The sequence below is a fragment of the Centruroides vittatus genome, unplaced genomic scaffold (assembly GCF_030686945.1).
Source record: "Centruroides vittatus isolate TY-2023 unplaced genomic scaffold, ASM3068694v2 contig_900, whole genome shotgun sequence".
Classification (NCBI taxonomy): domain Eukaryota; kingdom Metazoa; phylum Arthropoda; class Arachnida; order Scorpiones; family Buthidae; genus Centruroides; species Centruroides vittatus.
In genome coordinates this window covers 386725-409397 of record NW_027122591.1, presented here as the reverse complement: position 1 = coordinate 409397, position 22673 = coordinate 386725, and the positions used below count along the sequence as shown (strand labels likewise).

At 25.9% G+C, this 22673-nt stretch overlaps 2 protein-coding genes across 4 annotated transcripts in view; one reads left to right on the top strand and one right to left on the bottom strand.

The window, feature by feature from the left end:
* Positions 1-20154, bottom strand: part of LOC136984007 (uncharacterized) — a 59059-nt gene extending 38905 nt beyond the window's left edge. Inside the window, exons 1-3 of one of the 2 annotated variants that reach the window (XM_067280907.1) lie at positions 20029-20154; positions 6804-6978; positions 2207-2458 (exon numbers count right to left, since the gene is read on the bottom strand). In XM_067280907.1, coding sequence (XP_067137008.1) covers positions 2207-2458; positions 6804-6931 — 380 coding nt within the window. In that variant the 5' untranslated portion in view covers positions 6932-6978; positions 20029-20154. Of the gene's footprint in view, positions 1-2206; positions 2459-6803; positions 6979-18236; positions 18283-20028 lie in introns of those variants that run through there. The other variant, XM_067280908.1, reaches the window with a different exon arrangement.
* A 2250-nt stretch (positions 20155-22404) lies between these two features.
* LOC136984054 (ras-specific guanine nucleotide-releasing factor RalGPS1-like) overlaps positions 22405-22673 on the top strand; it is a 59212-nt gene continuing 58943 nt past the window's right edge. For both annotated transcript variants that reach the window (XM_067280976.1, XM_067280974.1), the window contains exon 1: positions 22405-22608. The gene's annotated coding sequence lies outside the window, so the exon portion shown is untranslated. The remainder of the gene's footprint in view (positions 22609-22673) is intronic.

Here is a 22673-nt window from a genome sequence, read left to right as displayed (position 1 = left end):
ACAAGATTCCAGTAATCAAGTAGTGAAAACTTGGATAAGTTGAGCAAAAATGAGAGAAAGAAAGCTAATATAATTTATTCTGAATGCATTAATATTACTGAAAAGTTACAACTATATTATTATTATTTTGGTAATGAAGCACTATGAAAAAGTAAAACCTAATATAAGTTATGTGCAACTTTTCAGCTGTCTTTGTACAGTATCTTTTATATTTTATTCTGTCATTTGCATCTTAGAACATCAACAAATATAAATAATTGTATTACTTTTCCTTGAATAATTAATTGAAACTAACTTGGATTTCTCCTTTCACTAAAATGCTCTATACACATTCTGGAGAAAATTTTCCAGATTTCACAGTATCCTGTTCACTGGGTCAGATGTCTAAACAGTTAAGGTGTGAGCCTACCACTCTGAGTGGCCTCGGACTGAATCTGGACATGTTCAAAAAACAACAAAAAATTTTTCATGGGGGATCTAACCTAGAAATGTTAGACTCTGTCTCTCATACCTAGCAACCTACTTTGTGCCTAGCCAAACCCACAATGGACTTAATTAAAAAAGGACCACTTAGTGACCAAGAAGGAAATGAGTTAAAAAACAAACTGTTCATAACATCATAATCTAGTTAACACTGAAAATAAGTTTAATTATAACTATGAAACTATGAATACTTTTATATATATATAATATAATATCATTTTGCCTTATATCTTATGGACATGAACATAATAAGTTTTATATTATATCATGCCTGTCATCCTTGAGTACGGCCGACATCTTATCCTGACCTCACCAACCCTCCCCACTACACTCTAATACTACGTTCACACACAATCCATGACTCACTTCGATCTTGATTTACCTACAATCTGGATTATGACTGTCGCCTGTCGAACGTCATGCTGTTTGCACAGACAGTCCACTTGAGAAAAACCCGGCTATTACACACAATGATAAAACTGACATAATTATGCAGTAAGTCACAAACACCAACAAACAAAATGGAAGTTTTGGTTAGAAATAAATACAGAAGTTTTTCTTGCCATATATCTAATAATAGACAGATGTCATCGTCTCTCCAAATACAGTATCTTTTTTATTTCTCTGTCACTAGCTCGACACGAGTTCCACAGTCATCTTGTATTTTCTTGTGCGCGTGGGATTGTGGGATCTCTCTTATAACTGTATCTCATTTCAAGAACTCTCTTGAGTCGATTGCGATTGAACCTTGTTTCAGTCGCGATTGAAATGGTTGAGGGAGGTTGCACCAAGGCATAGTTGCCGCCCTTGGTCACCATCTAGATTGAAATGCTCGGTGCGAACGGGGTATAACCCTCCTAAGGCCAATTTCTGACAGAGAAGCTGGTAACTGGGGTCAAGCTTGCTGCTTATCCCCCTGGTTCTCACACCACCATTACAGTTTAGTAGTCTTGTTATTGACTTTATAACATTTATTTTATCTTAGAATTATTTCTGAAAATCCTCTTCACTACTTCAAATGTGCTTTTTTTTTATCAATGAATTTTCCTATTGAATGATCTCATGATGAATATATTAGAATCTAAACTGATTAATACATTTGATGAATCTCTGTTTTCAATTTTAGATGCTTTGTCATTTCATAGAATTTATTTTATGCTTTAGAGAAATCTTGAGTATAAATATATCTATTTTAAATGTATCTATTTTTTACAAGAATTACAAAATAATAAGAATTTTATTTTATTTCTAACATTTAATATTTGTAAAATTTTAATATAAAAAGAATTGTCTTAGCACTGTGGTAAGCAATTTATATAATTAATATTTTAAAATATATATATTTATATTTACTTTAAAAAATAAAAAACACAATTCTACTATGAAAATAAACTGTAAACTTATTACAATATTTGAACTAATTGAAACTATTGAAAACTATTACAAATTTAATATTAATTATTATTAACATTTAATTCCTGTTAGACAACAATAGTTAATTTTGTTTTGTCATTGTTTTTATATAAAATTTTGTTTTAAATTATTCATACTCGATCTTTTGGTAATTTACTTAGCAATTTATATAAGATATGATGAATATACAATTTTGATTACATTTTATACTAAGGCTTTGAAAATTTTAAATTAATAAATAATCTCCAGAGAAATTTGTAGATTGTAATTTATTTATTTATTTAAAAATTAATGATTTAATTATACTTACCTCAGTAAAGACAATAAATGTGTTTTTCCAATAAATGATTTAAATGCTTTATTATCATGAACTTTTACTTCATTTTTGCACAGTTCATTATATAATGCAGGAACTCTGACTTTTAAAATAGCCTTATGTGATTTTATTAAGCTTAGATGCTCTTTTTTTGTTAATTCACATATATTTTCAATGTCATTAGAAGTAAAATATTTATCATTTACAGCAATGAGTACATCAGGAAATAAACTTTCTTCAAAAAGTCTGTTAAAAGTAAAAAAAGTGTGTATAGAATTTCACAATTAAATGTTATATTTATAGTATTAATTAAGATATATGTATTCAATATAAATGAAAACTATAAATAAAAATGTGAATAATTACAAATTTATTTAATAAGCATATGATTTATTGTTGGATAAAATAAGTTCTCTAATATTCAAAATGAAATAAACATTAAGAGATTTATTTGTTTTACTGTAATAAATGAGTGGTTGATCCAAAAATATTCAATAAAAAATCAAAAATCACTTACTTTATAATCATATAAGTTGCATATATAATCAGATAAATGAATATTTACACAAGTGAGCCAATCATTATGATTCACTTTTAAATTACATTAATTTAATGTACATATTTTGCTAAATTCATCAATATTAGAAGATAATGTCAAATAGTATAATTTAGACAAATCAAAATAAATAACTATTTCAAACAAACAATTAATAATCTACTAAATTATGATCAAATGATTTTAATTAGAAATTTGGGTTCATAATTGATCATTATTCATTAATTCTGCAGACTTTATTAATCATATTCGACATAGGAGAATAATCAGTTCTAGCTAAATTTCTAAATTAAATTTAGGTAGAACTCATCACGACAACTTGTTAATTTAACAGATTATTAATTATATTTGTTTAGAATAATCCTATACAATCATCACTTATAATGATTATCTTCATTTATTTAAATATTAATTATATCTTATAAAATTATCTTCACAATTTAACATATCATCAATAGTCAATGATACCTCTTGGTTTCACATAAACAGATATTGATTGGTACTTATTCAAACTTTTAACTTTGTTAACCTGAAGTCTAGTTCAAAATAGTAAGATACAACTAAATTAAATTGTAATACCATCTTTAAATATTGATTACAGATAAATATATTAAGATAACTTATGTTTTTTAATATTATGTTTTAGATTATAGAACAAAAAATATAAAAACATAAAATAAAATAAAAATATATAGAACAAAAAATGTAAAGAATATTCTAGAATGTGTTCAAAAAAGAATGTTAAACAGAGACTTCACAGTGCAAATCGATCAAAAAAATATTTGGTGACAATAAAGAAATTTTTTGATTTGTACATAACTTAAAAATTTCTTATTTTCAATGAAGGAATTTCAATATTTTTTAAATATTAAAATAACAAAATGTAGACTATCCGAAATAGTGTATTCGCTCATCCTTTTTCACACCAGGAACACATCTAAAACACACTGAGGTTCAAACTTTTATTTGAGGCTATGATTTCAGTAAATTATGTAAAAGACAATATGGTGATTGAATAATATTACAAAATAAATTACATTTAAAAAATAATAACCCAGGATGTTATAGTTCATTAAAATAACAAACATAGACCATCTGAAATGGTGTATTCACTCATCCTTTTTTTTCTTTTAATTAAATATGTCAGAACTAATCTTATTTCAAAATCTGTGTGTAGAGTTCAATTTAGACGTTTTGATAAATAGTCAATGATTTTTCTCAATAATTATAAACTTTTTCAATTTGTAACATTGGAAATAAACTGAATAGTTTGTAGCCTAGTTCTATTTTTATTTAATTTAACAAATCATATGTCGTTGTTTGGCCCTCAAACTATTTCAAAATCACCCATATAATAGCAAGGTTGAGGCCAAAGTTTTAAACGCAAAAATGTGTACGTCAGACGTTCGGTGCCACTTTCCTGTAAGCCTAGAAGTTTGACAATGGTGTTTGGAAAGTCAGTGGAATCATGCTTGACATTCCAAACAGCATTGTCAAACTTCTAGGCTAACAGGAAAGAAGCGCTGAACGTCCAACATACATGTTTTCGTGTTTAAAACTTCAGCTTCAACCTCGCTAATATTTTGATTATTCATTAACACTCTAAACTTCAAACAACACACAAAAACTACCATATCAGAAAAATTATTCTGAGACTTAATTGATAGTTTTTAAAATGGTCATGATTAAAAATATATTATTTTATTATTGTAAATGCTTATAAATAAATGTTAGTAAATTATACAGAATAAATAAATAAGTAGTCTCAAAAACATTACTGTGTAGATACAAATTAAACTTAATTTCCTGAAGAAATTAAGTTTAATTTAACACAAATTAAACTATTTTATAGTTTGTAGATTTCTATTTGTTTTATATAGTATTCATAATAAACATATATAAGCAAGGACGACGCCAGCCAATGGGTAAGGGGGGTAAGATGATGTAAATTGATAGAGGATATGAATTGTATGTAGGTAAAATAGAAACGATTCATAAAGTTTTAATCATTTACTATGTACCGGAAAAGAAATATCTCAAATAAAACATTTTCTTTAACTTACAAGAAGCCTAAGAAGATTATTTTAATTAAAACTTAGCATTTAAATAACTTTTTCAAATTTCTAGGGGAGGGCAACTGCCCCTCTGCCCCTCCCCCTGGTGACGCCCTTGTATATACGACAGATAGATATTCACAAAGTATAAAATAGATATATGATAAGCCTAAGTTAAAAATAAAAATTTTTTAAAATATTCTCTATAATCAAAATTGTTTATAAAATTTGATAAAAACTTCTTTAATACTGAAAACATAAAATTTAATTACTTCACTTAATACTTGTATTTTTAAATTATTTCTATCAAAATTATACCAAAGTTAGATTTTAAAAAATAACAATTATTGTGTCATCATCACAATGCTGGGCTAAATTAAACATATTTTTAATTTATTTAATTTAAAATATATGCTCTCCACCTCAAATTAGTACTGTAGTGTCTTGCCCCTGTACATCATACTTTTCCATTTGCAATAGAGTCATGCGAGTCATTTATCTAATTCCTTTCAGGGGAAATTTTTGAACTGAAATAACATGACTTCCAGTTTACATCTTAAGTTCATATATAGTTAATCGGGGCCTCCTACCCCTAAACTTTCCACATCCGTTCTTGAATTTCATTTACCTAATACCATTCTCGAGATTAAGAAAAGGTAGATGGATGACAGTTGGAATTTATAGATCTACAATTTCTTTCAAATTGCAGCTCAATAATGACTTTCAGGTTGAATTATTAGTTCTTTCAATTCATTAATCAAGAACATTTTATGTAATATTTTCAAGTTGCAGTTTAATTTATCTTTAGTTGTTACATTTTATATATTTTTACATCTCAAAAATTTTCAGAAGAAATCAATTTCTATAATCAAAATCAAAATCAGAAGAAATCCATCAATTTAATATAATTTAATATCATTTTTATTTTTTATTTTTTAAACAGTTAGCAAAAGCAATGTATAAAATTCCAATTTAAATGTTTTTTTTTTAATTAAATAATTCATTTTAAAAATTTAAAATGTTATATCCAAATTGTAATTTCTCTTATTTTATTTGTTATTTTCATATTGCAATATAAATGAAACCTTCAAAATTACATGTCTTGTTTCTATGATATAATTCTTTAAAGTTTAGATACAAACATTTTTTTCATAACAGAAACTTTCAAACAGTCAAATTACAGAAAAACAGTCTAGAATAATATATTAAATAATGTTTTTATTAAGTATTATCATTTGTGGAGATAAAGAAAAAGAAATATCTGAACTACAAATAATAATATCTTGAAAATTTCTCAATAACTTCTTTCTGTAATGTTATTATAAAAAGAAATTAAAATACTTTATTTACTCAATTAAATCCTTGGATTCAAATAAACCCCGGTCTTTGAATAAACCTTGGGAAATAAAAATGCTGTTAAAATTAAATGCCTGTCTCAAATAAACTGTGTTACTGAAACATGGAAAACATGGTGAAGTACTGCACTGTATAGGGTAGAGTGTAAACAGCAGCGTTGAACTGCAAGCACTTTCGACACTATTATTTCTCTGTGAGCATTGAAAGCGCTAGCAGAAAAATAAAATATTCTTTAACGCCTTTTTATGTTGAGTTATTATTCTTATTTATGTACATTTGTCAGCATGATGTCCACCCTACGTATTTATGTTACTTTACAAGATTGATTGGGTTAACTATGAAAACTAATTATTTCAAATGTTGTAACTGTAACCCATAAATATAGTCAATAAATGGTTTTGATAGTTAGGAAAATGTACAAGTAATTAAGGTATTACTTCCAGTTTTTACCCACTCATCTCCTATTTCAAATCATAAACCCCAGAAATAAGTACATTTTCAAAATAAACTCACAGGGTTTAACTGAGGAAATACAGTAAATCAATTACATCTTCATTTCATAAATCATAAGTATTTTATTTTAAACACATTTTAAATTAAATTTTCAAATCAATATGTAACTTACTGAAGCATATGATCTTGCAACTGTTTTTGTAATTTTACTCTTAACTTTTCTTGTTCTTTGGCACACTTCAAAACAAATGCTGCACTTGGTTGAGATACAGACCATGCTTTTGCTCCACTACTGGCCATTGGTGCATTGTGGCAAAAGATTTCACAGTGCTTTGTTTAAAACATTCCTAAAATGAACAGTTAAAATAAATTAATATTATGAATAATTAGAAATATAAGTACAAAAATTAAATTTTAGAAAAAAATTATTGTAATATTTCATAAACAAAAAACTTCGATATTAATAATTACATCATCTGTAATTGATTTTTAATATACAAAATAAGATTTCTGCAGTATTATTTTAATTACAAAAAATAATTATTATTTATATTAGTTTCGATATTGTCTCAGCTCTGCTATACTGTTCAAACATTTTTGTAAAAAATTAGAAATAATGAAGATATTAATTAATCAATTAAATTCTATATTGACATAGAAAACAATTTCCCTAGCTATGTGGAATACAAACAAAATACAAAACAGGAATTACCGGTAACATAAATTTTCATATTAGTATAATTCCTACCAACTCCAAAATAACTAGATGAAAACACTTACTTTTTTTTTATTAATCTTAAAAACTACCATCATCAAGTTACAATTGTCATTCAAAAATGAAATGTATTACTAGAAAACTTTTTAAAATTTTTTAAAATGTCTTCTCCTGTCTGGATAGAGAATACTGTGACATTGTTAACACTACAGTGCTAGTTATGAACCTCATATAAAGCTCTAAAGGCTTGTGCTAAATGTGTTATCTTTAAAATTAGTTTCTGGACCTTTATGAGTAAGATGTAGCCTGATTTAATCCAGTAATTGTTTGTTTTTGAAGCAAAAACATCAGGTCAACTTAAACTACTGACTCAGATCTATACTAAACTTCTTTGCCAACCCCACTGAATGAAACTATAATTTATAGACAATAAATAGATAAAATGCAAATGACCATAATAACTATTATTTGATTTGTAACTGAGTATAAAACTGACTCCATGAGTTAAAAGTTAGTACACAGATTAAAATATAATTTGAATTTAAAATACTATTAAGATAATTATAAAACAATGTGACATCAAAATAATGAATGCAATTGATCAAAAGAGGAAGGCCAAGATATATGCAAGCAATATTGCTATTCTTGATGTAGAGAAGATGACAGAGATTGTTGAGAAAAAGATAAAATTTGTTAAGATTGAATATTGTCTACATTAGAGTCTAAAGTCATAGCACATACTGGAAGGCTGTAATCAATGATAAATTGGATATTAGCTAAAAATAAAAAACATAAAACTTTCAAGTAGCAAACTGATTTGCAACTGCATCAAGTAATTTGTAACTTGCCTAATCAAGTAATTTTTAAGTAGATGCTGAATGTGACTGTTAAAACTGAGTTTTGAATCAATGATGATGCCTAAATCATTAAAAGTACTTAAATAGTCACAATACACCCCCTACTTTAATACAGTAAACGTTTCTTTTTCTAACATTTTTGGCTTTCTTAATTGACCTTCAAGAAATAACTTATTTATTTATTTGCTGGTTTTTGGTGTTTATTCTCAATATACATTCAGTTTATCAAGTGGTTACTTAAACTTACACTTTACAAAGAACAAAGTCATAACTTATTCTAGAACAATTTAAAATTTAACCGTTTTAGAACAAAACAAACAAATTTAAATAGAAGATGTGAAGACCACCATTTCCCCCCCTCCAAAAATACCTTGATGTTAGCATTTGTGAACTACTATTTACCACATTTGTAATAATTTTTGCTTAATCACTTATTTTTACTTTTTTTGCTAATTATATATTCGCGTGAACTTTGTTAGAACTTTAACTGTATCTTGAATAACAACCGAAGTTGTAAGAGGAAATTCGCCTATACTGATCTAGAGACTCCCCTTTTTACAAATTTTAATATCAACTTAAAATGATTTAAATAAATGAATTAGAATAAAACAGTTTATTATCCAAATCTCACAACATACCAAGGAAAAGAAGAAGAAGCAATTAAGTAATTAAACTAATTTATAAAGGATTAAAAACATAAAAGTGGGAAACCTCATAAACCCCCCTTTTGGACTTCTACAATGTTTACACATTAAACGAAGAACTTAGTCAAAGCATCAATGAATAATGAGGAGAACTGTCACAAAACAAAAATGAGTCACACCAAAGCAAGAATGACTCTACAAAAGTTCGATGTCATTACCAAATAAACAAACAACAAAAAACCCTCTCATCCACCCGATAATGAACCGCCAATTGATCATCACCGATGACAAACTTTCTCATGCTGAAAGTGTTTAAAAAAGGAGAGCTTCAACCTAATCAGACCAGCAAGTGAAAGCAGTCCAGAACGTAAGACAAAGGCAGACAAGAGAGTAGACCAGAAGCGGTCAGACAGACACAGGACCTAAGCAGCCAGAGAGGGCAGTCCAGTCCAGACAGTACCAGAGCAGTACGAGCAAGAAAGAGAGAGAAAGTGAAACAGGATCAAGAGACTGACCAACTGTCTGAACAGATGAGAGAAGACATCTTGTTTACCTGGTATGTTGTGAGTCACATAGTTCGAATACGGGGGCCTCCGTTAGGTACCCCCTCGTTGTATAGATAAAGATAAGCAAATTTCCAAAAATCGGATTTGATAACTTTGTTCTGAATTTCCTTTTTTCTTTGCTAATAAATTCCCTTTAATTGATTATATCTGACTCTGCATTCTTCCTCCCGAGAGGCTCATTCCTGGACTTCGGAGTGACTCTTACCCTCACGTCTTAGTCATTTACTTCGTCTCAATCGGTGGTGTGTCTGGTAAAACACACCTGGTGGCAGGACTCTACTTAAAACATACTTGATAACACATCTTAACGGCCCCGAACCCCACAAAGATTTGGAGGCCAGAAATGTATAAAAGGGGAACAGGTAGGAGAATGACTACAAGAATAGCATGTAATAAAGGTTTTCAACAAATTGATCATGTTCTTTTTAAGGAAATAATTTCTGGAAGAAGTATTGAAGAATGTAATAAATAGTAAGTTAACCAGGGAAGAGACACTGTAAGGCAGTGAAGTTAGAATTAATTATTTTAAATTCTTGTTGGCATAGACAAGAATTTTTGAAAAACAGTGGGACAGTGGGAGGAAATTACATTTTCATAATATCCACTAATTTCACAATATATTATAATGGTTACATTTCAAGACTCTCTCTGATTAAATAATAATATCACTAATTATCTAGTCTTATACAGGTATCCCTCATAAAACTCAGTAGTTACATTCTGAAAAAGTGCCATGCTATAAGAAACAAAAGACTAATACAAAACATGGGTTAGATTCCAAAAGTTAGCAAAACTATAATATTCTTTTCCATCACCAAGAGAAATATGTTTATTAAAACAATCAATAATTAACTAATAATCACAATTAAAACTATTGTATCATGTGTTAATATTAATTTTGCGTATCGGAATTAAATGAGGATGTTTTCTTTTTACAAAGTATTGTCATCTTCTGAGCTTTTTTGTTGATCTTGATCAGAAATATCAGCAACATCTTAATTTTTTTTATTTTTATCATAATTTTTTATGGATGACAAATAAAAATAAAATTATGTTATCAATTGAAAATTTATTCTAGAGGGTCACACTTATTAGTCAAGTAACAAGATATTTTTTCCAGAATTTATGTTCAAATATGAAATTATTCAAGTTGGGAACTGTTCAAATACTGAGATATAGGACAACAAAATATATACCATATTTTACGGACTATAAGACGCTAGGGACTATAAGACGCACCTTAATTTTTAAGCAATTTTTAAAAAAAAAATACCTATAAGACGCTATGGACTATAAGACGCACCTGAATTTTGGAGGCAATTTTTCAAAGAAAAAAGTGCGTCTTATAGTCCGTAAAATACGGTATACAAATATGAAATAATATATATATATATAAATCAGAAAGAATGTATTTCATTTGTCATTTTTATGAATGAAGTAATCATTCGTAAGTATGTAATACCTATGGTTAATAAAAGTTTAATAACATTTACCTAAAATGTTTAAATAAATTTTACTAAATATGAAGATTAATCTATAAAAAGAAAACACAGTGAGAGTCTTAGAGAGCTAAAGTCTAAAAGCAACGAACGACACCTGGTTGAGAGGAAAGTTAGGACAAGGAAGAAAAAAATTGCACTTATCAGTTTTCATTAAAGGTGAAAGGCACAAAACAAATTGAAAATTTCAATATTCTATTGAAACAACATGCATGCTTACTTGAATTTAAAAAAATATAGAATAACAAAGTTTACACTTGAAAATTGTGAAATTTTGTACAAAGGATTTCCAAAACCATGTTAGAGCAAAACAGGAAGTTGTGCTGTACGGAGATATCCCCAATTTTCAAACAGAGTTAGAGCAAAACCGTATTGCAGAAGTACAGTGTTGTACAAGGGATATCTGTATTTGAGAAATAAAATATAATTTTGCATTCTGATTCTAGAAAGTTATCATAATCAGACTATTCTTATAATGTTCTCATAAAATTCATATTTTCTTTAATTATTACAAAAAATATAATTTTTCACAAATATTATATATATGAAATTTGAATATGAAGCTTTAAATATGAATTTTAGTTGTTGGGTGTACTATAGATTATTCCCTATGGAATTTCAGGACTTTGATTATATATTTGAACTCAGGGGACCGAGTCGAGTTCAACGGTACCCTATTTTTGGACCGGAGACGAAAAATAAAAAAGTTATCATACTTTTTTCGGCGATCGCGCGATGATAGGAGTCGCGTCGCTCTCCGCTAAGTCGGCCTCGCTATCGCGATCGGGAGTCGCGTGCTTGCCGTTAAAATTGCTTTTAGTAGACGTTTCTCCCCTTTTTTTACTTTGTTCAAGAACTACCGTGAATCGATCACTAGTTTAGCACATGGCGGCGTGTGGTGGCTCCCATACGAGAGGTCAGTCGGAGCACGAACAGTGGGAACGACCGCCATGTTTGCGATCGCGCGATGATCGGAAGTCGCGTCGCTCTCTCCGCTCTCGTATCGCGTGTTTACCCTCCGGAAGATGACCGTAGTCCGACGTCATGGTTTGCAGACTTTACCGCAAGATGGCAATACTAGCAACTACGGTGCCGTCTGCATGAGAGCATTAAAAAAGTATGGTAACTTAAAAAGTGTGATAACTTTTTTATTTTTCGTCTCCGGTCCAAAAATAGGGTACCGTTGAACTCGACTCGGTCCCCTGAGTTCAAATATATAATCAAAGTCCTGAAATTCCATAGGGAGTAATCTATAGTACACCCTAGTTGTTTATTGTCAATTAATTGATATTTTATGAGAGTCTTAAAAAAATTACTTAAGACGTAATTTATTACACACACTATATTAAATTTTATATTTTAAGATTTTTTTAGTTTTATTTTTAACTAATTACTATCTCAAAATATGGTCTGATGGCTGAATATCAAATTAGCCTTAATATAATCCATAAATAATTCAGCAATTTATGCTTATATTTTGTTCAAAATTTGGTTTATATGTTTGTATTACTTCAGTTTCCTATCTATTACAAATTTCTTTAATATTTTTTATTGTTTTAGATTTATTAGTATACTATCTTTTATTTTACATAAAGTTATATGATTGACACTAGAATTTAACTGATATAAGGATTATATTTATTACATATTATTAACCGTATTTAATAAAATTTTAAATACCAAATGATCTATCGGATTATCAAGTTACATTAAGGCCAATTTAATAACTAGATATAAATAATTTAACTAGAGATAGGCAATTAGGCTGCCATCTCATGATAAATGTAATAATTAGAAATGATATTGCCTGACAATCCAGTAGATCGTTTGGCATTAATTAAAATCAGGTTAATGGATTTATTAAAATTTTAAATGGTAACATAATTTAAAAGTTATTTCTTCTCAAACAGTTCAGCAAAATTTAATGACGATGATTTACATAATAATATGTTTATGATAATCCTACACTGACGCCGAAAATAATTTTTTGACTACGATCATTAAATATAAAAATGTATCTTTTGGAAAGATATAAATATTATATATAGACTGCTTAATATAGTAGTGTAAAAATAATTAAACAATTCACTTAAAATGTTTATTTTCTATTTAAATTTTTCTCTTTTTAAAAATCAGTATACACATCTTTTATAACTTCAAATGAAATAAATTTTATCTTACTGGTATATAAGATTAGACTTTTAAAATCAGAAAGAATTTATAACAACAATATACATATAAAACAAAATTCAAGCCCATCTAAATAAATTAACAAATTTCATTAAGAAAGCACAAAAATATTTTTGAAATTAAATAAAGTTTTAAACTTTATAGCAAAAGTCATGTCTAAAATTATTCACTAAACTGATAGCCAAAAATATTCGTATAAAACTTATCAGTGAGCAGTGTCCTACTTTATTATTGATTTTGAATTTTAGTTCTTTACCCTCATAATATTACATTCCTTACAAAAACAAAATATAATATTTATTTAAAAAATAATGTAGTATTAAGCAAGTTTAGTTTTGATAGATCTTAATGAAAACAAAAGTTATAATTTAAAAAAAGTAAAAATATACAAAAGAATATTCCACTGTAAAAATGATAACAGCACTTTTTTTCCAGTTACAAAAATATACACATTTATAGTGTAAACATTTCTGAATATAGGACAATAAAACATAAAATAAACAATTTAAAACTATTTTATTGATAATTATGATTCATTAAATTAACAAATTATAAAATTGTCTTAAATTTGTAGTTTAATAATCAGATTTAATGGCACTACAACTGAAGTCTGAAATATAAATAAAAATAAGTTTTTGGAAAGGTATTGACATCTGCAAATTAGCTTACGATTCACTTTAATAAAAATAAAGTACCGTTAGAGAAAAGAAAAAGTAAATATCTTAACACTTTGCTAATTGCTAACAGGTAAAAATTTTAAGAAATTTATTAACTTTTTTTTTAGCTGTAAAGGATATTTAGTTGTAGTTTATCAAATTAAAATAACATTAAAATAAAAGAAAAATTTAATTAAAATAGATTACTGTATATAGAAAAATTTACATTTTAAATGTACATAATTTCACAGAAATTTGTATTATACATTAATTATAAGTACAAAAATAGAAACTTCTTGTATAGAAACTACAAAATTTAAGAATATAATCGAGCAATATAGTCGGAATTAATGAAGACATATTTAATAAATTCTTTATTTTATATTTTCGTTAAATTTTTTTTTAAAATTTCTTCAATTTTTAAAATAATCTTTTAACATATTTAATTAAGATGAAATGGCATTAATATAGTTATTTTAAATAATAAGAACAGAAAATAATCTTTTAAGAAATAAAATTGCCTATTTAAATATTTTCAATAAACACATTTTCTATTATCAAAATTACTCAAACAAAATCTATTTAGAATCCTAATAAGTATATTACTATTATAAAAGTAAATAGTCGTTATTAGAAAATTTTTTGAACTTATACTATCCTCTAATGGCATTTTTTAATATGTGCAATAAAGCATCTTCCATTTATTTTCTGTACGTGCAAACTTCATTTCTTCACGTCCTTGATAGTGACAGATCAGTATTTCGAAGAATGATAAAAATATATAAATTTATTAATAAAAACAGACTAAAATTTGTACTCCAGTTTCCTGAAAAATTTTATAAACAAAATTCTGTATAAAGCACAATTTTAACTAAGTTCTGTGTCTAATAATTTGAATAAACTTAAACATATTAAATAAATTATATTTTTATACACTACTTTTATGTACTGTAATTTATAACGTATTAGAAATTACTATATTAATTACTACATTAAAACAATTAAAATATCATTTTTAATTATCTTAATATACCATAGTAATTAATGTGTAAATTACACAACTTGAGATTTATAAATTCATAAAAATATTTTCATTTAGTATATTTAATAAGAATTCATATGAATTAATTTTAATATAGTAATTCACACTGAATCCATAATTTAACAATTAAATAATGTTTGAAAACTTCATTACTTTTCTAAATAAATTGCTGTTTCTCATAACTTAATTAAACAGTAAATACCGTACTATAATGCTTTACCTATTACATATATAGAACATATGCAATTATGGTAAGTTACGACAATTTCTTGTATAACGGAAACAGAATTTAGATTGATCAATTAACTGAAAAACACTCAACCAACTATGAGGGGTATTAATAACACAGTAAATAGAGCATTTATAACAGTTTCACTTGTGACTATGACATTTTCCTGTTTGTGCTTTAAAACTACTTTCTGAAATTAAATTCAAGTAATAATAATAAATCAATAACAATTTACTAAAATCAGTCACAGATTTTATAAACAATAAGAGTTAAAAACTTAAAATGTTATATCATAGTTTCTTTCAATTTAGATAAATAATAAATATTAAATTTTTGCTGATATGTCTGAACATTTAATACAAAGTTTATTACAGTGTTACTTAAAAAACTTTCTTCAAAACTTTAAAAATCCTCAAACAATGTTCTCAATAAAAAGTTTTCTTGAATTAATATTTATATTAATAATGGAGATTACATTTAACTTTATTTATTTATTTTTCTTTAATATAAATGAAATATCTAAGGATTTTTTTTATTATAATTAAAACTAAAAATTTATATAATTTAATATAAACAAACTTCATCAGCTAACCCGATATACATTAAAGCAATACACCAACCAAAGCCGAATTATCGGGCTAGAAACAGCTATAATAATAATAATAATAATAATAATAATAATAATAATTTATAAGATAATTTTTATTATTATTATTATTATAGCTGTTTCTAGCCTGATAATTTGGCTTTGGTTGGTGTATTGATATAATTTAATAAGAAACACACAACAAACAATTAAATCCTAAAAATGCAAATAAAAATATTATTTTTGTTATTTTACTAATTGATATAAGAAATATCTAACAAGGAACAAATTAAAATGGTTTGTGTTAACATAAATATTTATAATATCAAGTTAATTTTCTGTATTTTACATATATAATTAATAAATTCAACAATGGGAATTGCCTCTTCTCTACTTGTAATTGAAACTAACAAATCATTTCATATTTAAGCATTATATTATTAATTTATTATAATTTTATAAAACTTTCACTTATATAATTATAAAAGTAAGATATAAAAAATATTTTATTAATAAAACAACTGTAATTAAGAAAAATACTGTTCCTTTTACATTACTTGTTGTTAATACATGTACAAATATTAATTTTTATATAAAATTTAATTAAATTGTTAGTTTAATCTACCATATAAAGTTAAAAATAAATTTCAAATTCTTGTTGTAAAACTGACAGTATATGAAGTTTTTTTAATTAATTTGTTAAATATAAATTAATAATTATTTTATTCATAATACGACAAAACATTTTAATGTTAGATACACAGCACTTTACATTTTTCTGAAAAATCAATATATTACTTAAAGAGAAACAAATCCAAACTGGAAAAATGTAGATCTAAATCACCTCAGTAACCTTTGTTTTATTCCAATAATGTCTTAAAGGCTTACCCTGAAATTGGAACAACATAGCAATACATCTGTCTATTTTTTGGATATTAAAATCAAATTTAAAGAAGGGAAGGGGGTATATATACCAATGTGTATTATAAACCAAAATACATTCTTTTATTCATTCCAGCTCACTTGAATGATCCATTTAGATATAAAGTAGCTACCTTTAGATTGTTACTTAGGAGGGGATTTACCCATTGCACCAGTATGAAGGATATGATTATAGAACTTAAGCAGATAGAGAGAATAGTTTACCACATGGGTACTTGATAAAACCTTTAGAACAATTAGCACTAAATTATATATATGACAAGATACCATTCCAAGGAAGAAAACATATCCCAGCTGAGTCTAAGAACATAGTGGTGGAATATGACAAGAAGCTGAAACTAATATACAAAGAAATTACACACAATGGAGGAAAGAGGCATACAAAAGAGCCAGTACTGTACATCAAATGCTGCAAAATGATAAGGATATCATTAGATAGCACCAGAGCTCCTGGAGTTTATAGCATACCAGTAAAAGATGAAAAATTCGACAGCAATTAATTTACATTAAAACCACAAATAGATCTCTTATAAGCAGGATTAAAGAACACAAATATAATATTGAAAAAGAAAAACAAACAACAATGCTATCCATATATGAGGTCTGTTCAAAAAGTTCCTGAACTTTATTACAAAAAAAATATTTCACTTACAATTTATTGGTCAGAGTCCCCTTCAAAGTAGTCTCCTCCCCAACGTATACACTTATCCCAAGGTGTTTCCACTTTTTGAAACAGTCCTGGAATGCTTCTTCCAGAATGCTCATAAGCTCCTCCATCAAATTTTTCTCTATCTCTGGAATAGTGGCAAATCTTTTTCCTTTGAGCGGGTTTTTTAGTTTGGAGAACAGGAAAAAGTCGCATGGGGCCAGGTCAAGTGAGTAGGTTGGGTGGAGAAGCACATAGGTCTTGTTTTTGTCCAAAAACTCACGAGTTCTGAGGAACGAATGAGCCAGTACGTTGTCGTGGTGAAAAAAACCACTTGCCACTCCTCCAAAGTTTGGGTCATTTTCACCTGATTCTGTCTCTTAGGTGTTTCATAACCCCCAAAATTTCACAGAACAATGCTGCTCCTTCGAAGAGCTCATTTCTGCAGATCCGATTTTTCGCTGAACCCCACAAACACCCTATCACATAAACAGCCATAACTAATCACCAAAACAAGATATCAACAAACAAATTGAAGGAAGTTACTCAGGAAGTTTCTGCAGACACAATGCCTCCAACTGGATTAAAATAACCAACTGGAGGCGCACTACTCAAAAAGTTCCAGAACTTTTTGAACTGACCTTGTATGCCTCGAAGCCAGGAATCAAAGCTAAATTAGAGCAAGCAGCACTGATAAAAAAAAGTGTTTTACTAGAGAAGAAACTAAATTTTTAGAGATGTTAGAAACATATAAGACAGTCTTGAAGAGAGAGTGCATTAACATACAAGATGCGGATTCGTTATCATATGCTTGGAAAATTTTTTATGGGGGAACCCTGACAAAAGATTATAATAATAACTCAATTAACCTATAGGATGTTAACATAAAATTAAATAGAATACATTAGTTGTAAAATATAAATAGGTTAAATTTAAATTTTGTAAATTGCAAAAATATTTGAAGTTTGAATTCAAATCGAACGTAAAAAGCAAAAAAAAAACAAACATTCTAAATAGAACACATATAACTGACCTGAAGCAGGACAGTCAAGCTGTTCGAAAATGTTCATCGTTTTTAAGATAATACTGGAATAAAACAAAGGTTACTGAGGTGATTTAATCAATATATTACAGTAATTATTTTAATAAGTATTAGAATTTTCAGAAATTAATCTACTAGAACTGTTAATTTGTTCATTAGTAAAAACAAACTTTTTCCTTCATATTACTCAACAATTAACATAAATTTAAGAAACTTTAGAATTATTGAAACTTATATATATTAAATTTTGTTTTGTTATAAATAATATATATATATAGATTTTACTATTTTAAGTTAAAATTTATTTGTATAAAATAGCACTGTAAATATAATTTTTTTATCCATAATGATGTAAAATTTAACCAACTTTTTATGTTTTCTCTTGTTGAAACATACGACATTAATGTTTATATTTATATATCAACCTCACTAATTTCAAAAAATATATAGAGCATATCTTTAAAATTACAAGTCTGATGAGTCACTGTAAGCCAGTATTTTATTACATATGGTTAAGATTAAAAGTATCACAATATCTAACAGAAGTTATTTTATATTATTTATTACTGTTTTAATATGTTCCAAAATATAAAATATATTGTATATATTTTTAAGTCATTATATTATTGAATCATTTATGCTGTCTTTTATAATTATAATAATATAACAATATTATTATTGTTATAATAATTATAATTTTATTACAAACTTTTTAAGCAAAATAAAGTTTCTCTCAATTCAATCACTATTTAAATATTAAAAAAAAAAAATTAACTAAATACTTTTCCATTATATAAATAATTTTTGTTTCATAATAAACTGTAATTTTTCAAGCTGAAAAATTAGAAATTATATGTTATTTCAATTTATTATTTAAACTTATTTTTCAAAAATAAGTTCTTAAAAATATAAATATAGAAATGAATACATGTGTATGTTCTTTATTTTAGTTTGATTTTACTTTAATAAACTTTAAAGCATAATTATTTTTAATACAATTATTAAGATCAAATTTCTGGAATTTTATATTAATGAAATGTAGTAATCATTTTCAGTACTTGAAGCAAGATAATTAAATATTGACATTCTTCTTCAATCATACTGATTGCTTATTTTTAGTTATATTTATTGCATTAAATCAATCCATGTAATTAATTTATAAGTTTTTGGATATAATATAAACTTTTATTTTGTTTTAAAAAGCATATTCTTGTTTTTACAATTCTTAAAATAGTACAAGAGAAAAATGTATGGTATTTATTGTAATTCAAATATAAATCCTGAAGCTATACAAATAAACAATAAGACATCAAAATATGTTGTATTAACCAGGTTACAGATGAATCTTATAAATTAAAACATTCAACAGCAATTTTTGTTAAATGCATTACTTAAATGTAAACGAAATAAATACACCGAATACATCCTCATTAAAACTGATTGAATTGTCCTTGTTATAACCATGTAACTTTAATTACAACTCTAAAATTTTAAATGAATCAAATTATTTAAACTAAATTCAAATCGGCCAATAAAATTTATTATAATGTTTCGATGATATATAAACACAAATAACAAAAGTAATTATTGGATAAATATTTACAAATTTAAATCTTTAATCGTCCAATCAGTTTATTTATATCGGATATACATCACAATGTATCTCTATGTATTAACCAAAAAAAAAATTAAATTGTATAACAATATTAATATTTTGAAAATTAATCGTAACACGAAGCTAGTTTAATACGAATTGTAAATAATAATAATATATCGTACTTACAGTTCATTTGTGCGAGCGGAGACTCTCCTCTTACCAGTATTGTCAACACTGCCATTCAATTTTTCCATTCATCGCCAAGGGGTCTCCACTGTCGCCTATCGCTATATTACATGCGCATACAACCAACAGCCAAACCTCTGTAACTTACAAAGGAATAAAATAATAATAATAATATATTAAAAAATGAGAATTATAAATTATCAAAGTAAAATCCTTATTTTACGCATGAAAAAATAATTTAAAATTTTCGACATAACCGTCTTACATTAAATTTTAATTGAATTTTAATTACCTGTTTCAGCGTAATTTTATATATATATATATATATATTTTTTTTCCCTACATTTTGTTAAAGTGATTTGAAAGATCTACCTCACAGGAATGAAATAATAATAATAATAATAATAATAATACTCATTTTTCTTAAATAAATTGCTTTGAGTTTGAAAGATAATTAATGTTTCATCCCGCGTGTATTGAAATAAATCATAACATATAAAAATCGATATTTAAAATTTTATATTTAAAGTTAATTTTTATTAATTCTATATATATTTTATTTATAATACATTTACAATATAACGCTACAAGTTGTAATCTCTATGATTTAGCGCAAATGCCGATCTTAAAATCATGCATTTAATAATGAAAAATAAAAAACTCGAGACATTAACATTCCACATAAAACGTTTTCTTAACACGTGTTATTTCAGTGCGCAAAAGAATAAATATTACATGGCAAACTGGTATTTGATCTTGTTATTTACAAACAGGGCGCGTATTGTTATATACAGTGTGTATTATGCCTTATTAATATTCATTTACTTCAGTAAAGTACTACGATTGTTGTTATTATGAATACATATTATAAAAAAGTAACCATATAAATGATTTTTTTTATTTAGTTGAAAATTACATTTCGTGGAACCTAAATTATTGATTTTTATTGAATAATTTATATTTTATTATTTTATAAAGCATATTCTATCTTTTCTTTTATTTTTTTTACATATAATTTTAAATCTTTAAATTTCAATCAAGTCTAAAATCTCTATAGATATCTCTGATTATTAATTTTATTATAAATATTTAATAATATATTCAGAAATTGTATTTTAAATATTTATTTATTTATTTATAAACATATTTTAAATTTTATGATGTATAAATTTTAATTTTAACCTTAATTTTTTAAATTTTTTATTTATAATTTTGAGAAATTTTAATTATTTTTCTCATTTATTATCGTAATGTAATTTAAAATTAAAGTATATATTGTTAAAAGGAAGTTGGATAAAATTTTTCAAATTAATAACAGAAAATTTTACTAATTTACCGTTATGAATATAATAATTTTAATGCGATAAATCTTTAAATATAAATACTTTTGCCTTTATATTAAATACCAGACACTGTATAAAATTCTAAGAAATATCCGTAAATAAATTATAATAAAGAGAAAAATATAAAAATATTGAATGAAAGAATTCCCGCTAAAAGTATTTCACGACTCCCCAAAAAATAAATATAATTATTTAAATAATATTACTTTGTTAGTTAGTATCTGCTATATGATATCAACTTGACATATTTATTACATACTCATATATCATAATATTTGGAGAATATATTATTTTCAAGATTATAATGTCGCGCTAAAATATTGCAATATATAAATATTATTATTAATATTTGATTCACCGAATTGAAACGTTTACATTAATCTAATATTTTTACAAATGATGGTTTATTTTATTTTTCCTTCGAACAATTTTATGCGATGGAATTTAAGAGGTCAACATCCTAACAGAGAGGCCAAAGTTGTACAAAGATTCAGTTTACGCGGAATAAAGCCAAAATATTCACGCGTATATTATTTAAGGAAGTGCGAACATTATTTTTAAAAATGCCAAGAGTTTTATAATAGATTTGTTAGCATGTAATGCTAGTATTTTTCCCGTATATAAATAAAAAGAAATATATCGAACTATGTAATTATATTTTATCAATAGCCATCAAGAACGACGGCATTTCCATAAAACTTAATATTGCAATATATTAGTGATTCATTATTTTTACTATTAAATCGTAAACATTTTTTCTTTATTTTTTAAAAAACGAGAATTAAATTTTTAAAAAAATACGTCTTAAATTATAACAAGTGCGAGATTTATCAGTTACGTCACAGAATTCAAAAACGTTATTAATCGTATTAAAACGTACAATTTTTATTTTATTAAATTTAAAGTTAATAGAAGATAAAACACATTATTTTCTTAAAATAAATCGGAATTCTAAAAAAACAATAAAAAATAAAAAATAAATTATTGATCGAATTCGAAATTTGGCAACGTTCCTATTTTACTAAACAACGCATGCGTTGGAATTGTAATAGTACAGTCGCGTTGTTTGGGGCGTTTTGTGACGTTTTGCTGTTCTGCTTTTCCTAAAATATATATATATAAAAATATATACAGAATTTTATTTATGAAAATATACTAGCATTTCCTCACCTTACAAATATTTAACTAATACATCATTATATAAATAATCATAATAGAAGTCTTGTTTTTGAATGAAGTGAGTATTTACACTTTGAAATTTAATAATAATAATATTTTATAAAGTTATTTATAAGCTATATA